This window comes from Gossypium arboreum, chromosome 1 (assembly GCF_025698485.1).
Source record: "Gossypium arboreum isolate Shixiya-1 chromosome 1, ASM2569848v2, whole genome shotgun sequence".
NCBI classification, from domain to species: Eukaryota; Viridiplantae; Streptophyta; class Magnoliopsida; order Malvales; family Malvaceae; genus Gossypium; species Gossypium arboreum.
In genome coordinates this window covers 123035239-123057269 of record NC_069070.1, presented here as the reverse complement: position 1 = coordinate 123057269, position 22031 = coordinate 123035239, and the positions used below count along the sequence as shown (strand labels likewise).

The 22031-nt window shown below is 30.8% G+C and overlaps 3 protein-coding genes across 3 annotated transcripts; 1 reads left to right on the top strand and 2 right to left on the bottom strand.

The window, feature by feature from the left end:
• The first annotated feature begins 473 nt into the window (after positions 1-473).
• Positions 474-5205, top strand: LOC108483393 (transmembrane 9 superfamily member 1-like). The gene is made up of 12 exons (XM_017786769.2): positions 474-773; positions 1009-1201; positions 1293-1397; positions 1972-1989; positions 2079-2176; positions 2253-2405; positions 2559-2693; positions 2794-2960; positions 3202-3296; positions 3391-3764; positions 4126-4399; positions 4707-5205. Exons 1-12 carry the CDS (start codon positions 501-503, stop codon positions 4772-4774), a joined length of 1953 nt encoding a protein of 650 aa, XP_017642258.2. The 5' UTR covers positions 474-500; the 3' UTR covers positions 4775-5205.
• A 662-nt stretch (positions 5206-5867) lies between these two features.
• On the bottom strand, positions 5868-8870 carry LOC108481316 (COBRA-like protein 6). The gene is made up of 6 exons (XM_017784465.2): positions 8780-8870; positions 8621-8700; positions 8065-8518; positions 7621-7765; positions 7031-7308; positions 5868-6154 (listed from the first exon to the last, which is right to left on the bottom strand). The coding sequence occupies exons 1-6, from the start codon at positions 8868-8870 to the stop codon at positions 5868-5870; spliced, it is 1335 nt and encodes a 444-aa protein (XP_017639954.2).
• Positions 8871-19239: 10369 nt separating this feature from the next.
• LOC108480095 (B3 domain-containing transcription factor VRN1-like) lies at positions 19240-21838 on the bottom strand. Its single transcript, XM_017782949.2, has 5 exons — positions 21432-21838; positions 20596-21040; positions 20468-20542; positions 20195-20394; positions 19240-19809 (listed from the first exon to the last, which is right to left on the bottom strand). The coding sequence occupies exons 1-5, from the start codon at positions 21489-21491 to the stop codon at positions 19528-19530; spliced, it is 1062 nt and encodes a 353-aa protein (XP_017638438.1). The 5' UTR covers positions 21492-21838; the 3' UTR covers positions 19240-19527.
• Positions 21839-22031: the final 193 nt, after the last annotated feature.

The window sequence follows — 22031 nt, the reverse complement described above, 5'->3', positions numbered from 1 at the left end:
AAGCCTTCTTAACACTATTAATTACAATTTGTAGTGTTTTTAATCTTTGTCCATTCCATCATATATAGTTGCATACTATTTTGATTTATCTTTATTTAAATTTAATTATAAAAATATATAAACATTAATATAGCTTTTTATGGTGGGTTAGGTGGAAGTGAACTTAGGCTCGAAAAAATTTAGAAATATATTTTCATTCAAAATTTAAAAGTCTTAACTCAAATGGTAACTATTAAATTTATTAAAAAAATTGATTTTTTATGAGTATTATATGAATATAACAATTTAACATGACAAGCATGTGATAATATATTTTTCCTGTAAGATTTTGGATATTGTTTGGTTAAGAATGAAATTTCAAAATTCAAAAACAATATAAAGATTAAAAAAATCAAATTAAATTACAAGAACTAAATTAAACTTTTACACATTATACAAGGACTAATAATAAAATTTAACCAACAATATCCTCTAATTTTGGCGAGAAAAAATAGAGGGAGATGATGATTCATATAAATAATAGGAAGAAAAAACTGAAAAAACTCTCTCCCAAAAATCTACAAGAAATTCAAAGGGAGAATTTAAAAAAAAAGCAAAGGGAGAGAACTCAGTCACGTAGCATTTCGAATCGGCGTCGGGACCATTCAGATCCGATCAACCGTCCGACGATCGCAATGTCGTCCGCCGTCTTCTCCGCCGTCCGATCTTTCTCTGTTTTCGTCTTCGTTTTACTCTTCCTCTCCCACGCTTTCGCTTCCGAGTCATATCACAAGGTAAAAAATCTAGTACTATTCAGTAACGCTTTAGATCTCGTGTCTTTTTTTCGGTGTAATTTCTTGATTTCGAATTTAGATCTTTTGCATTTCCTTGTAATGTATTCGAATCGCATTCGTTATGAATGGAGAACTTAGATGGTAATCGTTTCTTTTTTTAACGTGTTTGATGTTTAGATTTCATTGATGTGGTTGTATTGTTAGGTTTCTTTAAGTTCTTGTTTTGTTCTTGTAGTATCAACCCGATGATCCAATTACTCTATGGGTGAATAAAGTTGGTCCGTACAATAATCCACAAGAAACATATAACTATTACAGCCTTCCGTTTTGTCAACCGGGTACTAATCCTGCTCACAAATGGGGTGGTCTTGGTGAGGTCCTTGGTGGAAATGAACTGATTGATAGCCAAATTGATATGAAGTTTCAAAGTACGCTTTCTTGTCTTCTTTTTTGATTCGTAATTTTGATTGCTTTTTTTTTCTTCTAATAATTAATTTTGATTTCTTTATTCTTCAACAGAGAATGTGGACAGAGGAACCATTTGTCAATTGGAACTTGATGAAGCAAAGGTCAGACAGTTCAAGGATGCAATTGAGAACAGCTACTGGTTTGAATTCTTTGTGGGTATGTTTAACTTGTCATTATTTTGTATGAAAATAGTAAACGGGCATAGACTGGTCTCCAAAGATATTGATACTTGATATATCAGTTGCGTACTTAAAATCCCTGGATCTAAAAGCATTGGAAGCATTGGGTGGATAAGTCAGCTGCATCACATTCCTTGGCTCATATGATGGATGCAAATTGTTTTCTCGTAAAATTTTTCTACAAGGTTTCTCCTCCTTGGGATCTATACTTAAAACGTAGGTTATATTATTGTTATTTTGCTTAAATCAAAGAAGACATAAGTTTTTTTATTTGCATTATAAAATTCTTTAGGAGCATACCGAGTTCACATCCTTTCCTGGATACATGATTAGAGATAGTTGCATAATGCAAGCTAGAAATACATTTCAAATCATGTAAGTAGATGCGGAGAGCATGGATGCTTGGGTGTTACTTTCTTTGTATTGTATGTCCATTCACAGTAAGGGGTTCTTTGTCTGATATGACTTACTTTGTGGAGCACTTACTCTTTATTGTCCTTGTCTTTTTGTTGATGCAATGCCTCATGCTCTTCGCAATGCTGAAAGTTCAGATGATCTGCCTTTATGGGGTATGCATTACTCTACTTTTTCTGATTTTTATTTGGTCTGGTAATCCTTATATGCTTTGTTACTGAAGACTATCTTTAAACTTTTTTAGGCTTTGTTGGCGAGCTGCATCCTGATAGGAACAGTGAAAATGGCAAGCATGTCCTCTACACACATAAGAATATTGTTATTAAATACAATAAGGATCAGGTTGTTTCTTCTGACATATTCATGATTTCTGTTCCATTTTTTGGAATTAGCTGTTGTTGACTGTTCTATCTTGCAGATTATTCATGTCAATCTCACTCAGGAGAGTCCAAAACAACTGGAAGCAGGGAGAACCCTGGACATGACATATTCTGTTAAATGGCTTCCAACTAATGTGACTTTTGCTCGTCGCTTTGATATTTACTTAGACTATCCTTTCTTTGAGCACCAAGTAAGTAGGCATTATTGGTGATAGTTTCCCCTTTATGAGATTCTTTTTTGTTACTACTGCAACAAAATATTTTATTTATTGCCCAACTCTTGCATTAGGTTTTTTTTTTCTTTTAAATTACCAGGTTCTTTAAATAAATGATGCAATATGCAGATCCATTGGTTCTCTGTTTTCAATTCATTCATGATGGTTATCTTTCTCACTGGTTTGGTGTCAATGATCTTGATGCGAACTTTGAGAAATGACTATGCGAAGTATGCTCGGGAAGATGATGATCTGGAAACTTTGGTGATATTACTTGCCCCTCTTTCCTTTTTGCTCTTCTTTAAGAAAATTAATTTTTTTCCCTGAAAATTCATGTTTTTCTTGCTATTTACTATGTTCTCAGGAAAGGGATGTGAGTGAAGAGTGTGGTTGGAAACTGGTCCATGGTGATGTTTTTAGGCCTCCTAGCAATTTGGCTTTGCTTTCTGCTGTTGTTGGTACAGGTGCTCAGCTAGCGTTGCTTGTTCTCCTTGTCATCTTATTGGCAATTGTGGGAACTTTGTATGTTGGGTATGTTGAGAAGACACTAATGAAATCAAAATTCGTGGGAGCTGTCAAAACATATTTTTTCATGATTTTTGTTTTTTTGAGCTTTTCTATTCATAGCATTGTCAACTTCGACCATCATTTTTGTTGTCTTTCCCCTCGTTTTTGTTGTTCATAATGGTGAACTACATTGTCTGCTGGTTTTGGCATTTCATTTTTCAGCATTTTGATTACTATTATCTCATATACTAATTATCTTGTTCAGGAGAGGAGCAATTGTCACTACCTTTATACTGTGTTATGCTTTTACATCATTCATTTCTGGTTATGTGAGTGGTGGAATGTACTCACGAAATGGGGGTACGTGCTTAATCCCTTCCATTCTGGCTTGCATTTAGTCCCTCTTGTTGTTGGCCGTCTTTCATTCTAAAAAATTGGGTTCTGTGTTTTTCAGGTAAAAATTGGATAAAGTCAATGATCCTGACAGCATCTCTGTTTCCATTTTTGTGCTTTGGGATTGGATTCCTCCTCAACACAGTTGCTATATTTTATGGATCTCTAGCAGCTATTCCTTTCGGTACAATGGTGGTTGTTTTTGTAATTTGGGCTTTCATTTCCTTCCCCTTGGCTCTTCTTGGTACAGTTGTTGGAAGAAACTGGAGTGGTGCTCCAAATAATCCGTGCCGTGTAAAGACCATTCCTCGCCCAATTCCAGAGAAGAAATGGTATCTTACACCTTCTGTGGTCTCTATGATGGGAGGACTTCTTCCATTTGGGAGCATATTCATTGAAATGTATTTTGTCTTCACATCCTTCTGGAATTACAAGGTGAAATTCTTTTTCCTAGGTTTTGATTGCTTGATAATGAGCCATTTTTTTGGAAATTGAATCATATTTGCAATTCTTTATTCAAAATCTTTTGGATGCATGTTCGATAACTTAAAGGAGTCTCTCTTACTCCTAATGTTACCTTCATAATGTCTTTGACAATACTATCTGAAAAACATAATAGTCAAATATAGACAAACTCGAACTGGAGTAGCCTTCCACACTTATGTATGCTGTAAAATCGGAAATAAAATTTGTAGGGTTATAGTGATTACTTACTAGAACAGTCTTAATTTATACGACATGGAAGTTGTCAGTCCATTTCATGTAATTTCATATGCAATATACTTCTGTTTTGCAGGTTTATTACGTCTATGGTTTTATGCTGCTGGTCTTCCTGATTCTCATCATTGTAACCATTTGCGTTACGATCGTGGGGACATATTTCTTGCTAAATGCTGAGAACTATCACTGGCAGTGGACATCATTCTTCTCTGCTGCCTCAACAGCTATTTACGTGTATTTGTACTCCGTGTACTACTACTCCGTGAAAACCAAGATGTCAGGCTTCTTCCAGACCAGCTTCTACTTCGGATACACTTTGATGTTTTGTCTTGGTTTGGGAATCCTCTGTGGTAAGTTTCAAATATATATATATTATCATAATCGTAATAAAAATAAGCATTTTCTCCCATGACTTTTCCGGCACAGTACCAAGTCCTGCCAAAAAATTTTTGGATCGTTTTCCTTGGCTAAAATTTCAGACATTTTTGAAGAACTAGTTGGGATGTCTCGAAACATCTGTAGATTACATGAAAGTTTGCACAACACAAACCATTTTTATCATGTCGTTTATAGGAAGGGGGTTTTGCACGTGTTGTTTGTTGTTTATTATGTCATCTTTTCATGTTATTTTATATTACTTCCTTTTTCAATACGTAGGAGCCATTGGTTTTCTCGGTTCGAACTTGTTCGTAAGGAGGATCTACAGAAACATCAAGTGTGATTAAACCTTTTGTTGTCAGAAACTAGAACCATCGGTGCTTCCATGAGCTTTTCTTTTTTTTTTTTTTCTAGTTGTCGAGGCAATAAACATCGAGAGGAAGCTTTCAGGTATAGAGACCCCATCAAAGCCTCCAAACGAAATCACAGGGTTTAACAGTAGGTATGTACTCTCGGTTCCATGGACCACGGTAAACCCCACGATTTTTGTTTCGCCTTTTTCCTTTTTTCACTCGGGTTTGTAATAGGAAGCCCTGATTTAGAAATTCAGATCATTGTTTTATAATTCAAAAGCTAGCTAAAAAAAAAAAAATTAAAACTCCCCCCATTTTGTTATATACTATTTGTCATTGATCCCTTTGCATACATAGATATGCTTTCTGTGTAAGAATTGAAACTGTGATGATCGGTTAAATTCCCTTTGGATTTGTTTTTCTTATTTGCACTTATTTTTGAGTTTAAGGTTGGAATAATTTTAGGTTGGATCATTATGTGTTTAGGTTATTTAGGGTTTTTTTTTGGATCAGTTCGGACTATAGTTCGAGAGAATTTGGATTTGAGTTTTTGATTGATCATATCGGGTTTATCGAACTAGAGTCAAAATTTATAGGTGGTCTTAACCGCGTACACTACGCAAGTCAATATGAATTTGAGATTTGAGTCCAAAAAATTTGAATTAAACATTAACTTGTTCATCCATTCAAGCTAAAATTCAATTAAAAGGTTGATAATACTTTTTTCTCCTTGAATTTGAGAACAAGTCAACTAACACCTCAAGATTGAGCACGTTATCATACTTTTACATTTTCCAAGTTTTTTTCATAAACCCAATGAAACCAATATTTATCTAATGAATGTTTCATTGGTTTTTTTTCTCTTTATTGGTGCTAACAATTTTATTGGTGCTACCAATAAATTTTGGTAAAAATAATTTCAATCTCTTAAATTCAAAATTAGTAAATTAGTCCTTATAAAAAAAATTTAACAATTTAGTCTCTGTCAATTTTGAAAGTGTGTAAGTAAGAATATTAAATAACCCCAATAATATTTTCTCTCCAAAAATCCTACGTGGCAAAAAGAAAAACAATATTTTCACATTTTTTAGAAGCTAACAATTGTTAGCACTAATAAAGAGAGAACGATCAAAGAAAGGCTAAATATAGGACCATTTCCACCAGTGTTAGGCAACGTGGGGTACTGATCTGGAAGAGGCATAACACATTCATCACCATTAAACAAAACCCTTGTCGGAAAACCCCATCCTTGTCTGAAACTCGGAAAATCTTCGCCTTTACGCATCAACATCTCGGTTTGCACGTACCCGTTTTCACCTTCCTGCAACAACATGTCGTTGTAATAACGAATCCCCCAAAACATCCCCGAATCATCTGCCAAATTCAGGACTCGTGTGAATTAAGGCAAAGGCAGGAAATTGTTTTAAGGAGGCTACGAAATGAATAATTTTTTTTTTGGAAGAAGCTAAAGTGCAATTTTATCATTACACTAATTTAATTCTCTTAAAAACTAAAGAAATTATATAAGCAATTTTTTAATTTTGAGAGACCAAGGTCACTTTGTGACCCCTCTCTCCGCCCTTGCGTGCGAGTGTTTAATAAAAGCATGTTCATTTTTCATTTGACAAAAATAAATTTAGTTCCTAATATTTGTACATTTTATTATTTTGCCCTTATCCTTTTAAAAAATCATTTTGGCTCTTAACCTTCAAATTTTAGTCAAATTGATTTGTTTCCAAGTAAAAGTTGACTGAACTCTTAAAATTTTAATAGTATTAATGTGATAGACTATATATACTTCATTTCTAACATCGATGTACTTTTAAAAAAATTATATTTTAATTTTTTTGAAACTTTATAAAATTAATAAAATATTAATATTTTTCAACAAAAGTTCAAAAAATCATAGTTTTTTTTTTTAAAAATCATGTTAGTAATGAAGTACATGTAGACTATCACGTTAATGCTATTAAAATATTTATAGTTTAGACATATTTTTCATCCGAAACAAAGTAATTTGACAAAAATTTGAAGGTTGAGAGCCAAAAAGTTCTAAAAGAAAATAAGGACAAAAATTACAAAATAAGTAAATTTTAGCAACAAAATTTATAATTATGCCATTTTCCCAAGATTTCCATGCCTTCATAGAGATTTTAGAGATGCATCTGACATGAGTACCGGACATCAATATTTAGAAAAGAAAATTAAAACATTAGTATTTAGTAATAATGAACTTTTTTTTTAACTTACTGATATGCCCATATGGATTAAGTGGCTCATAATTGAAGCTGAAAACTTGTGTCAAGTTTTTCAAATTTGGGTGTACTGCCTCCAAATTCCATTGACTGTAATTCTTCAATATATTCCTATTATTCAAAGTTACTTTCACCCTCCAATACTGTTTGTAACTTTGTTTTATATGCCAATGTATTCGTATTGGACACATATGTGACGAACATCTTATTAGTGTCGATAACTGTTGATTCGAATCTCTCATTTCTTGCAATACCGGTGGTGTTTCCCCGAACCTATTCATAAAACATATAAGTATGCATGTTCAAATGTACATACAATGGCAGATATGGGATTAAATTTTGGGGGGCCTAGTAAAATTTTCAAAAATTTAAGAGTTTAAAGAGAATTTTTAAAAAAAATTGGGGGTCTAATTAAAATTTTTAAAATTTTTTATGAGATTAATTAGTGATAATTTTCAAAAGTTTAAGGAGGGGGCTAATTAAAATTTTCTAAAAACTTCAAAGGAGAAATGGAATTTTCCCAAAATTTTATATAAATATTTGTATCCGAATAAAAATAAGGAGATATTTAAGAGGAATTTTTACTTGACACATTTGGATGCATGGCAACTGCAGCTGCATTTAGGGCAAGGGACAATGGTTGTGTTGTAGAATGCTGATAAGGAAACACAGCATTTTGGTGAACTTGATGCCATGAATTGGGAGTACATACATGTAATATTCCATGTTCCTGCAACACAATACATACCACATTTGTGAGATACATGACATTACCCGAGTCCGATCTCGAAAGCTTATTATAATAGTTGAAATCCGAATCAAATCTCGAAACTACATGACATTATTATAATAGTTGAAACCCTAGTTGAAACTTGAGTCTAATCTCGAAAATTTGCTTGAATGGTGATTGAAACCTAAATCTAATCTCCAAAACAAATTTATGTGATGGAAAATCTAATATCTATAGCAATAACTTAGGGGAATGTAACTATAATCGTATCAAACACTGACATCCAAACTCGAACTTACCGAGAGCCTGAGTCCACCTACGGCCACTATCCGAACTATACCGACTCGGTGGAACCCGAACCGGTTGCCCACAAGTATACCCCGAAACCCCGAACCTAAAATTTCCTGGCATTTTGAACTGATCTGAACTATTGACAGCCCCAATTTTCATCACAAAAATTGCAGCATAGTTACTAGGGTCTTGAACCATTGAAGACAATACACCCCCCTTGCAACAATTACTTGTTTTCATGTTGAATGAGGCTTCTGGTAATAGATCAATAATCATTGGTTTCTTTTCACAACAATGAGGGAGGTTTTCGCCTCCTTTGAACCTCGAACAATTGCCTTGCTCGGTTGCCTCGGCACCGAGCATGCTCATAATCGCCTCGTCACCTTGCCATTCCCAACCAAGCTGCCACCCCGGCCGCTCTATATGGCGGTATAATTGGAAGTTAAATATTGATACCCTCACCTGCAAATACATATAAATATTTTAAAGAAAATTGCAAAACCCTAACTACTATACAACTATATGAACATCATATATATATATATATATATACATATAACTTACATCACTTGTATCAGGATTAGATTGCAAAAGATCCCATTTAATAGTTATGTTGCCATGAGGATCCAAAGGATCATATCCATCTGCATTTTTCAATTAAAAAATATTCCAATAAATATACATTTTAAATAAAATTCAATACTTAAAATTAAAAACACTTACATGAAGGTGAAACTGATATGAAAATAAAGAAGGAGACCAAACTGAATACCATATCTACTGATCTTTGAACACTAAAGTAAAACTGGGTCATTTTCAGAACTCCAAAAATAATTAAAAATTAGTCCTTGTGAATATATATATATATATATATATATATATATATATATATATATGAACCTTGAGTATATCTTCTTGTGAATAACATTTTGTTTTCACTTATCACCAAAAAATTTAAGGAATAAATTGTAAAAATTTAGTGATAAGTGTTATACATTTTTATATAAATTTTATTTTTATCTCCTTAATATCTTTGGATTAATTTCTTAAAAATATATATATATATATTGGAAAAACTAATGATATTAAAATCAGTATTGATGAAATTTAATAAATTTAAATTCAAATTTCAACATTTTACCTTAATTTCATATTATAATTTTTATGTCGAAAAAAAAGATGATGAATTTTACGCATATAAATTTGGCTGGCAAAATTGCCATTAGAAAAACAATAAGATCAATATCATCATTGAATGATAAAATCACTATTTCTTTTCTTGTATTTATCAAGTTAGAAATTGTGATATGAATGAAAGATAATTAAAAATATTAATAAAAATAATTTAAAACTGAAAATGAAAAATTATATCAATATTTTCATTCTAAATTTCAATTTTCATATTTTTAAAAAATTAAATCTAAATTAAAATCTTAAAATTTAATATGAAGATATTAAGAAAAGATAATGACAAACTTTTCTCAAATTTTAAACTATGCATACCCCTAATCGTACAAGAATAACGAAAGAAAGCAAACAAGAAAACGGCGTAGCGCGCGCGAGACACCAAGTGAAGCTGTCGTGCAATCGCCACCTTTTCTTACAAATTAAAAAGAAAAAAGACACATTGAATTGAATTGAATGACAAAGACATTCATATCATCACCAATCACAAAGACATCCCATTATATATTTATGCTCAAATTCTCACTGTCTACCAAAACACTCCTCAGATTCAGACATGGAAATCTTCGCGACAGTTCTAACGATCACAGACATTGAAAGAAGATTGTCAGTTTCAAATGGTTGTTTATTATTACAAGCTTTATCACACTTCAACGGCTGCCATGGAAGAATCGTATTGAACGTTAAAGACGATGAAGGAACCTTCTGGAACTTTCGTTGCTTAATACGAACCGAACGGTACGGCCCGAAACTGGTTATCGTTTCCGGTTGGATCGATTTCGTCCGGACAAAAGATCTCCGGCAAGGTGATATCGTCGTTCTTTATAGAGAGGAAGATGTGATTGCCGGCATGGAATATAAAATTGAAGTGAAGAAGAAGAACAGTTTTAGTTCTTTGAATCGAATCAAGGGAAGTTTAGGGTTAAATTGATTTCTTTTAAAAAGAAGTTTGTAAAAGTTCATCAATTTGTACGTAGAAAAAGCCCTGCTTTTGGTTTTTACATGGCTGAGAACTGGAGATTCCGCAATTAAAGTTTGAGGGGGTTCACTGTGTATAAATCTGGATAAATTCAAATCTTTGATAGTTCTTGTAGGTTAAATTCTACTAGTAGTCCCTTACTTTATAAAAGTTGTAGATTTGGTCCTTATCCTTTTCAAATTGGTCAATTTGAGTCTTGTACTTTTCGAATTTTGAAATTTTAATCCTGATCCAAATTTGGCTTAAATTCAATTACTAATCTTGTACTACGTGTACAATTACAGATTTAGTCTATATTCTCTAATTGAATCAGTTTAGATCCTTATACTTTTTTAATTTTTAAAAATTCAATCTTGATACAAACGATGGTCGTTAATTTATTATCTAAATTTTTAGTGAGTAATATGTGGAAATAACATGTTAGCATGACATTATATACATATGAAAATAGTAGAACTTAACTTAATAAATTTAACAGTTATCATTTAACAATGACTGAAATTTTAAAATTTTAAAAGTATATATAGGGACTAAAATGATTAAATTAAAGTATAGGGTTTAAATCCGTAACTTTTGTAAAGTGCATGGACTAATGGAAGAATTTAACCGAAACTAAAAGATTTAAATAAAGTCTTATCTTTTTCGTCAAATTCATAGAGTTATATCAGCACTGATATTTAATCTTAACGTTTAATTTTGAGTTTTTTTATCAGTTTGGCACCTAAGTTTGGTTTAATGTCGAGTTGGTACTTAGATTTTTATTTTTTTTTCAATTTGACAATTGAGTTTTCTTTGTCCCATTTAAGCAAATGAGTTTTCAATATTCAATTTGATATCTAAGTTTTTTTTTTTTATATCCCAATTAAGTACCTATGTTTTTTTACTAGACCAAACATGCCACATGATGTCGTTTGATTTGGGCATTAAATTGAATATTGAAGCCAAATTCAAGTACTAAATGATGTATTAACTCTTTTTAATTATTATTTTTGGGGTAAATTCACCCAAGGTCACTAAACTATTAGTAAGTTTACATTTTGGTCACTCAACTTCAAAAAGTTACAAAAATGGTCACTAAAATATTTGAAAGTTTTCATTTAAATTACTAAGTTGTTAAAATCATTGTTATATGACTTTAATTGTTCATACCACCTACACGAAACAAAAGCTCTCATTTCCTTTCCTTTTCTTTTCTTTCTACAGTTTAGTTTTTTTTATGAAACAACTTTGATCGTCATAAACTGCAAACCGAAATCCAAACAAGTTTATTCTCCGATCTTTGACATTGGTTGCCAAATTGACTTAGATTTAAAATATGTTCTTCTACTTGTGGATAGGTACTAATATATTGTACCAATTGTCAAATCGTTGCTTGGAGCTCACTAGCCATACTTAAAAAAGGAAGAAGCAAAAACAGCCCAGTAACTAAAATGAAAACATTTGAATAGTTTAATAACTATTTTGTAAATTTTTAAAGTTAAGTGATCAAAACATAAATTTACTACTAGTTTAGTAATCTTGAATGTAGTTAAAACATTTTTATGGCCAAGGCAGTGGCGTGAGTGACGTGGTGGACGGACGTTTCCGCTTTGAAAACCTGGCGTCAGATTATTCTGTCGCGCGCTAAATACCATGCAAAGCATACGTCCACGTTATTCACATTGTTTGGCCAACTTTTTTTTTCTTTTTAGAGTTAATTGCATTTTTGGTTTTGCTTAAATTTGTTTTATTCACGAATATTTTAATCTTTATAATATTTAAAAATTAATATTTTAGTCTTCATTTAATTTTACTATTATTGGAATTACATGATTTATTGATTGCTGATGTGATATTAAATCAAAATAAAAAATAAATAAATTTACAAAGTTAAGCAACAATGAGTAAATGCAAAAATAAAATTGATTTTTCTTTTATTTAAAATTATTTTTATTTTATTAATTTTTTGTATATATTTATTATATTTAAATTATTATTTATAGTTGTTTTAATATATTTGAAATTTTATATTGTTGTTTTAATAAATTTGTCAATTGAATCTTATCTCGATTGACATTGGTATTATTGTTCGTAGAAAGACGTAACTTCAAATGCGCTGTAGTGTATTATTCTCCTATTTAATGGTTGAGAAAAGCTATAGATAATTTTAAGTATTGTATCAAAACGAACAAATACAATAAGAACCTATAATGAGATTAATATTAAAAACTAATTAATATATTTAAATTATTTTCAACTATTTGAATAATATTACATTACATGAATTATATTAAAATTCATTAAATAAAAATTGAGCCGCTTATATTAGGATCTTAAAAATAAATTTTAAAAGCCCAAATAATAACTCGATTTTAATTCAATTGTACATATTTAAAGAAATAGATACATACATTTATTTTCATATTAGATTAATATAATTATTTGTGTATGCGATATATTAACATAAATTGGCGCTGATTCGATAATGTTGTCAATTATTTATGAAAACTGAATCAAACCAAAATTTCATTTGAAAAATATATTTTTAAAAATTAAATCGCTACATCAATTAATAATGGACCACTCACATTCTTTAAAATGTTGCAATAATAACAATATATCAACTGAATTAAAATCCGATTAATTTAGATTTTAACGCCTTAAAATTTTGTTTAATTATTTTTCTCACTATATTATTGTAGTTTATAAAATTAATAAATTTAGGAATAAATTTAGTTAAAAAAGGAATAAATAAAATTAATTTTTAATATAAAATTGACATTGGAGATGGACTTATAACTTAATTTAGTCATATTCTATGTCTACAAGAACTCTAATAGTTGTTTACTTCTCAAAACTTGCTTTTAATATTTTTATTAAGGTTATGGATTTAATTTTGTATTTTAATTCATTCATTTTAATATTATTTGACCTGTTGGATTAAAACGGTAAGTTCATTGATGTAAATAAAGGTTATATTAATTGACCCGTAAATCATTTGGAATTAGTTGAACTAAGTTAAAAAAAAAATCACTTGAACTGATGATTATATGAATATTTTTTACCACTTCACCTACAATCATTATCCATAGTTACATATCTAAACTGGACCAGCACTAAAACTTGTCAAGGAAACACTTTACACCAGTTGAGCCAATTTTTTATAAATATTTTAATAATTTATTTAATTTTAAAAATGTTGTTAGTGTCAAATAAAATAAATTCTACCACATCGTGTGGCGTGGCGTAATTTCATTGTACTTATAAAACTGTTTCTCTTTTAGTATACATATCAAAAGGAGACCATTGTTCGAGAAGATACCCGAGTTTGCCTTGAATTTTTTAATAATAACTTAACCTCCAATCTTCCGTTACTTTCGATGCGGTGCGAGACGCGTTACAAACAAAAAAACAAAAAAAGAAAAGGGTAAATTTCATCATGAGTCATTAAATTATTAATAATTTTATTTTTAGTCATTAGACTGTTAAAATCACGGTTATATATAGCTTTCTCTATTCTCACCTCCAGCACTAATCGAAAAGGTTAAACTTTCTCTTCTATACTTTACTCTTTTTTTTATTTTATAAAATAACCTTAAACATCACAAATTAGCAAATTAAAATTAGAACAACTTTCTCTTCTAGTCCCCGACACTGGTTATTATATTAGTTTGGAGTTGAGATATATTCTTCTACTCGTTGATGTGTACTGTTCCACAATATCAATAGTTGAATCGTCGTTCGAAGATAATTTTGTGACTTAAATAAAAAAAATATTCAAATAGGTCAATGACTGTTTTGTAACTTTTTAAAGTTGAGTAACCAAATTATAAACTTATTAATAATTTAATCAGATATATACACACACATCTATTTGTACATATATAGACTTAAGTGAAATAAGAGAAAAAAAAACACAATTGAAACTTTCCAACACATTAGAAAAACATTAATACCAACACCTAAGAAACTTGGAAGATTTTCCAATCGAATTTACTTGTCTTCCCCAGTCAACATTTTATAATTTTCCCACACTTTCCAGGAAAATCCCAGGAAGATAAAACTCCGACATAGCATTCTATATATAGAGATATAAGCTTGTGTATATGAGTGTGTGTTGAAGCTTTAGAATTTGGTAAGTTAATGAAACATAGATTACATATGGAGCTAATATTTTCCAAGTTACTAACACAAACTGATATCGAACGACGATTATCGGTCCCGACCCGTATTTTGTATCTCTTTCCTTACACCACTACTGATCATCGATGTTTTGATTTGCAAGTTAAAGACACCAGCGATGTAGTATGGAGTTTCCGATGTATTCGACGAGACGGGGTTTACGCGAAGCCGGTTTTTTCTAAAGGGTGGCTTGAATTTGTGTATGCTAAAGGGCTCAAAGCCTATGATAAAATTGTTGTGTACAAAGAGAAGGGTGTTGTTGAGGGTGATGTGCCTTACAGAATTGAAGTGAAAAGGAAAATTTTGAGGTTAATGGGTGAAGATATTTGGATTGAAATTGAACATTTACATCTTTATAGCTGAATTTTAAATTTTTAGGGTTATGTTTGCAATTTCATTTATGTTTGAATAGGATAACTAAAGAATTGTTTGAATATGTATTGCCATATACTTCTTGTAATAGTCATTGATTATAAAAGGTTTAATTCTAAAACTGGCCCCCAATTTATATCATTTTTCCACTTAGATATTTAAATGCTAAAGTTCTATGGTTAAAAACGATACTTAAACTATTAATTTCATCTCATTTTACTTAAAAATGTACGACATTTAATATGAATGTGACGTATGGTTGGGATAAAGTGAGACAAATTAATAGTTTAAATATCATTTTTAATTAAAAAAAGTTAGATACTAATTGGAAAAATTAATATAGTTTGAGGGACTATTTTGGATTTAAACCATTATAAAACGGCAATACAAATTTGCAATGGTATCACAACTTGCGAACGGCTTTTCTAGTTTCTATATTTAATTTCTTTATTTTTAATTTTATGAATTTAATCCCTAATCGAAATTTTGACGGAAGTTCGTTAACAATGTTATAAAATGAATTTTAATTTTAACCTAAAAAAGTATAAAGAGACTAAATTCTAGAAATCAAAAGCAATAAAACTAAATTTTAAATTTTAAAAAACTTTAAAGAATACAAAGATCGAGAGCATAATTACCCCATATATTAAAGGAGCTTACAAGTGCAATTGCAAGTACAAGTACATTACAACACCAATCGAGGAATTCTCCTGTCATGAACCTCACAGGATTCTCGGCAAAGGCTGGGGATAAAATTACTTTACCATTGTTAGGGGTTTAGTTTCCTAAAGGAGTCCGGCCCTCTCAACAATGTCCAATCAAATAAAACTAGAAACAACAAGATACAAAGTGATAATGAAATGAAAATCAAAATATATCCATACCAAAGGCCATTTACGTGGGATTTAAACCTAGAATAATTTCGGAGAGAACGGCGGCAAATCTAGAGGGCAAGGGCCTTTTGCAAAAAAATGTAAACTTATTTTTAAGCCCCTTGAAAAATTATAAATTTATAAATTAATATAATAATGAAATTACCTTCTAGCCCTTCAAGAATTTATTGTTCAAATATAACTCCTCCCTAATTCTTTTTTCTTGCGTTCGACAGAAGAGAATCACACATGACATTTACGTATTATGAGACTTAAAATTAGGCACTCAAAATCTCAACCTTTACCAACTATACCAAATCCTTGTAGACTAAACCCCACTTATATTAGACTTTGGAATAATATCACAATTTGCAAACCACTTATATTTAATTAATTTTTTATTAAAAAAAATTGATGGACAGTAGCAAATTTCTGCTGGAAAAACATGTTGGGGTGTCCAAAGGCAAATATTAAATATATAGGTAAATTATAAAGTTATTAAATTTATATAATTATTTGCATATTTATATTGTATTTTTTAAGTAAAATTCATGTTGGACACCTAAAAAGCACAAAAGAGAAATTCTAAGAAGAAAAAGGTAATTTGAACTGTAACGCCCCCACGCCCGAAACCGTCACCGGAGTCAAGCTTGAGGTGTTACTGAACTTATCTTACCTTTTAAACAACTCTAAATCACTTATTTTAATTTTCGGAATAAACTATTTTCTGCGTCATGGTTGCTTAAAAATTCATTTCTCGAGTTTCAAAACTCGAAATTAAGATCCGTAAATTTTTCCTGAAACTAGACTCATATATCTATCTATTAATTTTTTTTTAGAATTTTTGACTTAGCCAATTAGTACAGTTTATTAGTTAAAATTATCCCTGTTTCAGAATTCGACTACACTGGCCTCTACTTACTACGAACCACTTTTCTCTCTGTAAAAAATTCATATGACTATACCGTTTGTTTCCATTAAAACTAGATTCAATAAGGATTCTAAACATATAAAGTACACCACCTAATTATTTTTGTAAAATTTATGGTGAATTTCTAAAGTTGGAACAGGGGATCCAGAAATTGCTCTGGCCCTATTTCACTAAAACCCAGATATCTTATAAAATACAAAACCTTTACCTGTTTTGATTATTCCATATGAAAATAGACACAATGAGCTTTAATTTCATATATTATTCACCATCAACCCATGTCTCTACAATTTCTTGTGATTTTTCAAAATCACATTATTTCTGATACTTGAATCTGTTTTTAAGTTACTTTCACATTTTTCATAGTTTTCATGTGATAGTTACTACTTAATCATACATACTATTAAACATGTATATCATCAGCCATTCTATTAGTTAATCACTAGAAAGTATTTACACATCATTCATTGATCATATCATATTAAAAGAAACCAAGTTCCTATACATGCCATACACAAAACGAAACGTTTAACTATACCAATGTGGTTTCTTCGATAGTGTGATCGGTCTCCGACGTTTCCTTCGATCCCCGAGTGGCTTGATAAAAAATAGTGCAAAAATATGAAAAATCAGCATAGGAGACCTGCTACGGCGTTTCTGGCTGAGAAAGATGAAGAAATGTCTAGATTTTCAATTACATCATTTTTTTAACTATTAACTTTTATGCTAATTCCAATTTTGTCCCTTGTTCACATTGTTTTCTTGCATATTTCATACCCAAACCGTCCAGCCATTAACCTTTGGGTCTAATTGCTCTTTAAATCCATCTTTTAAATACTTAAGCTATTTACTCACAATTTAACAAATTTTGAGCTATTTTCATTTAGTCCTTTTAATTAATTAGCTATCCAAACATCAAAATTTTCTAACGAAACTTTAATACTAACTCAATGACACTTCATAAATATTTATAAAAATATTTATAGCTCGATTTTCAAATTCGAGGTCTCGATACCTCGCTTTTGACCCGTCGACCTAATAAATTATTTTAATTCACTAATTTCACCATTTCACAAATTCTTCTAAATTCTTACTTGACTCATAAATATTAAGTTACTATCTTGTTCAATCTTATTTGTCCGATTTAGTGATCTCAAATCACCATTTTTGACACCACTGAAAATTAGGCCGTTACATTCTACCTCGGATTTGTGGTTTCGCAACCACTGTTCCGTTTAGGCCCTATTTCGGGATGTTACATGAACGCTTCAATCTTTTAGAATCAGCTCTTTACAGCAAACAAATAAAGCTATAGACTTTCAAGTTGTTGCTTTTAGTCCTTCTACTCTTCAACTTTTTTAAATTTAGTCTCTTGATAATGATTATAATGAACTTCCATTAAATTTGAATATGTATCATTCTAATACTCATAAAGGTTTAATTCAGAATTTAAAGTTCAATTTAACGGAAATCAATTAACAAACGCTATTGATTGGATTTTAATTTTTAAATCAGATAAATATAAGATCAAAATTTCTGAAAGTAAAAGGGACCAAATTACAAAATTTTAAAAAGGTACAGAAACTAGGCAATGTAAATAGGTTGTTCTTTTTTATTTTTTTTTTATGTGTGAAATAACCCCACAATTTTCTCTCTTTTAACTTCTATACCAACTAAAGAAGTTTCAACTTTTCTTATCAACCAAACAAACTAAGGACCTTTCCTTATGAAATTAATTATTGTAAATAAATATGATAAATAAATAAGGAAAAAATGGGGAAAAGGTCCAAGAAGGAGAGAAAAGAAAGACTAGCAAAAGGAGGAAAAGAGGAAAGAAACAAAGTAGGAATATGTTAATTTTAATTTGTATATTTTTAAATTTGAAAGATGGTAATTTAGTTAGATTCTTCTATTTGTTTGTATTATACATAAAATTGTATGCTTAGATAATATTTCGAATTTTAAAACTTTAATTTTGACTAAATTGTAATTGCTAAATTTATTAATTAATTTTTTTAAATAATATGCTAAATTAATGATCGGCATAATATATACTTTTAAAATTGATCAATTTTAATTCAGATAAATTTAATTTTAATTAAGTTAAATTATGTTATTAATCATTATCGTCAATAAAATTTAAGATTTAGTCCATTTCAGTTTAAAACTAGAAGCTCAATCATCTTACTTTTTAATTTAAAATTTTAATTCAATTATTATTGTTATTAGTTAAAATTTGTTAATAAGTTCATTCTTCATTAATAATATGTCACATCATATAAAGACGGTTTAAACAATATGCCAGATTGATAAATTTTAATAAAAAATACTAGACTCTGATTTCTCGATTAGCAAAATAAAGCCTTAATTTTTACTATTTAAATACAATGACCAAGTCCCAAATTGTCAAATTACAAAGACAATCAATATATTTTAACCTAAATTCCACTTAAACTTGTATATTTAGTCCATATTTTCCTATTAAATAACACCTTTTGAATTTTAAAATTTAAATTTTGACTAATAATCGCTAAATCCGTTTAACTGATTTTTGGGAATAATACATGAAAATAACAATATGACATGATATTATACATATAACTTTTTTTTTGAGCAAAATATTATACATATAACTATATATAAGAAAACGGGACTAAATTAAGAAGTTACGAATAACACGGGATTAATATCAAAATTTAACCTAAAAAACCCATTGAAAAGTACAAGTAACACAATACATATGCATGCATATATATATGCCATGAAAATTTTAAACCAATCAAACAGATGATAATCAAGCTTAAAACCCCAATTTTCAAATCCAGTTCAATGTCAACTTCAATGAACAATCTATTTACAAAGTAAATCAAGCCACAAAATTTTTTGGTATTTCACTTTCCTAGGCTCAGTTAACATGTCACCTGAAAAAGAGTTGCGTATAGGCTGGTACACTCGAGCTGCCAGTTTTAACTTAGTTGGCATTGTATTGAGATCGGTGCATTAGTCCGGCACCATCCATTACACGGAATACAGTCACTTTAAGCACGAACTCCCTCGATCTAAGCAGCTCGAATACACAAACATCTCCTTCGCCTAAATTGTTCTCCACTGTGAATTCATACCATCCTTGGCTGAACTTAGCTTTGCCTCCTCTATAAATACATCGAACAGACCATTGTTTCCCGTCGGGAAGTTGGAGTTTAATGAACCCGGAAACCCCACTTAGATGCTCGGCGAAGCAAGATGGTAGGTACTGCAAGAGAAAATTTCAAAAACGTGCAATATGGCGGAACCAAAATAAGATTTTATTCGATAAAAGAATCATGAAGGTCTTTGTACTAAAAGTCAGATTACATTTTATTCCCTCTACTAAAAAACAGGCAATTTTATCTCTATACATTAGACTAAAGAGCAAACTGATCATTTTGTTAAAAACTTCATCCGTTTTTATTGATAAAAACAATCCTTGTAAGTTAGAATGAGATTTTTAATAAAAAAGACTAACTTTGCTCTTTAATCTAATATAAAAAAAAAAAAGACTAATTTCTCCGTTTTCTAAATAAAAGAAACAAAATGCAATCCGACTTCTAATACAGAGACTTCCATAATACTTTTATCAATTATATTCAATGCCTCACCATGATACATCCCCGGTATAGATATGATGGTCGCAAGACGACTCTGCAGAAAGGGTTACTCGGTTCGAATGCTTTGGCTGCATTCATTGCCCTTTCTCTTTCTTCGGCTGTCACGGTTCTCTTTCGAGCTGAAGCGCTTTCGTAAAACCTATACCGCATTTCCGAATCGTCTTCATGTCCAACGGACAAATCCTGATCATCTACATTTCACAAGACAACCAGTGAGAAAAATCCCGAATCCCTTCCATACTGCAAAAACTTAAGAACACTTACTAGGGTCGAACTTCTGCTTTTTCCTCCCGGGTTTCTTTGGTGGTGGCGTCTCCGAACCTGAAGTACGCAATTTCACTTCCATTAGCAGAATCATCTTAAGTTCGAGCACATTAAACGAAGAACCATACCTCGAATAGGTTGATTATTCGCGCTTTTTGCCGCATTAAGGTTAACTTCACCACTCCAATTAACGCAACGGTTAAGTTTGGATCCCCCGAACAAATGCTGCATAGCTGAAGACATGCATTCATCGTCTTCGAGTTCATCGAACGGATACGATTTCCCATGATTGTATTGACTACCAAGAAGAGCATTAGACTGATAGTTTATTTCAGAATTATACAAATTAAAGATACTAACACTAAAAGCCGAATTCCCTTCGTATCGAAAGATCAAAAAGTATCCTATTCGGATATAGTATCGGTCAAGGAATTCGGGCCAACCCTCTTGAAACCAGACCTTGTTGTCACCTTTCCTAATCCCTACACGCCAAACATGACCATCAGGGACAGTGAGAGCAGCTGCAACAGAAAGTTCATCCTTGAATTTCTTAACAAAGTTATCAGGGATCCTCTGCAGACAGCCCCCAAAATCCAAAATTAGGGTTCTTTAAAATTGGGAATTTTTGCAGATTTTTTCATAAACATCGTGAGAAATTTCTTAACTAACAAGCTTTTTCACCAACATCCATGAAAGAATACACAGAAAAATCAACAAAAAAATCCATTAAAATGAACTAAAATTCAACATCAAGCAAACAAAAACTCTAACAAGTCCCAAACAATCAAATTTCAAAAAACACAACGAAATCTACAATAACAAAGGAAAGTAAAACAAACCCAGAGCTCAAAACAAAAGAAAAACTTGGGTTTTAATTTTGAGAAATTAAAACACACAAAAAACACACAAGCATAAAATAAAATTATAAACCCAGAGAGGAAATTAGGGTTTTTTAGTAATTTACCAGTTTCTTATCTTGGAGAGTAGAGGAGAGAATAAGCTTATGGAAAAAAGGGCGTGGCATATTTGAAGAGATGATCAGATTATACAGTGATGCTTGAGTTTCAAAGAGAGCTTTAAAGAGGTTTTTTCTTTTTTTTGAGTTTTAAAAGTATATGTGTGTATATATATGTGTGTGTATAGCACAGTGATTGAAATGATAAGACTTCAGAGATAAGCCGAAGAAGAAAGCTCAAAGAGAGAGAAAATGGAGATTTCAGATCTGGTCTTCACTGCTTCTTCTGCTTTTAAAGCTCCAAAAAAAAAAAAAAAAAAAACCCAACTTGCCCTAAAAGTTGAACCGAGTTGAACCACAATCTGAACTCACTTACTCACTACTGAGTTCTTCGTCTCGCCTTTCTTAAACGAAAGCGACCAACGTGTGTCCCACCTACTACCCCTTTTGCTCTTTTAGTTTTTTTTTTTTTGTTAAAATAAGTCATACGTCCCTGTACTTTTCTCAAATTTAGATTTTAATATCTGAACTTTAAGTCCAATTGAAAATACTGTTAAACATTTTTATTAAATTTATTAGTGTAATATTTTAAAAATAAAAATACTCATT

Coding starts and splice junctions, on each gene's coding strand:
- LOC108480095 (XM_017782949.2), bottom strand. CDS start 21,491: ATGCCACGCCCTTTTTTCCATAAGCTTATTCTCTCCTCTACTCTCCAA. Junction 20,543..20,595: donor GAATAATCAACCTATTCGAG/GTATGGTTCTTC, acceptor TGCTAATGGAAG/TGAAATTGCGTACTTCAGGT. Junction 19,810..20,194: donor TATACCGGGGATGTATCATG/GTGAGGCATTGA, acceptor TTTCTCTTGCAG/TACCTACCATCTTGCTTCGC.
- LOC108483393 (XM_017786769.2), top strand. CDS start 501: ATGATGATTCATATAAATAATAGGAAGAAAAAACTGAAAAAACTCTCT. Junction 2,177..2,252: donor TTAAATACAATAAGGATCAG/GTTGTTTCTTCT, acceptor TCTATCTTGCAG/ATTATTCATGTCAATCTCAC. Junction 4,400..4,706: donor TGGTTTGGGAATCCTCTGTG/GTAAGTTTCAAA, acceptor TTCAATACGTAG/GAGCCATTGGTTTTCTCGGT.
- LOC108481316 (XM_017784465.2), bottom strand. CDS start 8,870: ATGACCCAGTTTTACTTTAGTGTTCAAAGATCAGTAGATATGGTATTC. Junction 8,519..8,620: donor CTAATCCTGATACAAGTGAT/GTAAGTTATATG, acceptor ATGTATTTGCAG/GTGAGGGTATCAATATTTAA. Junction 7,309..7,620: donor CATGCATCCAAATGTGTCAA/GTAAAAATTCCT, acceptor TTTTATGAATAG/GTTCGGGGAAACACCACCGG.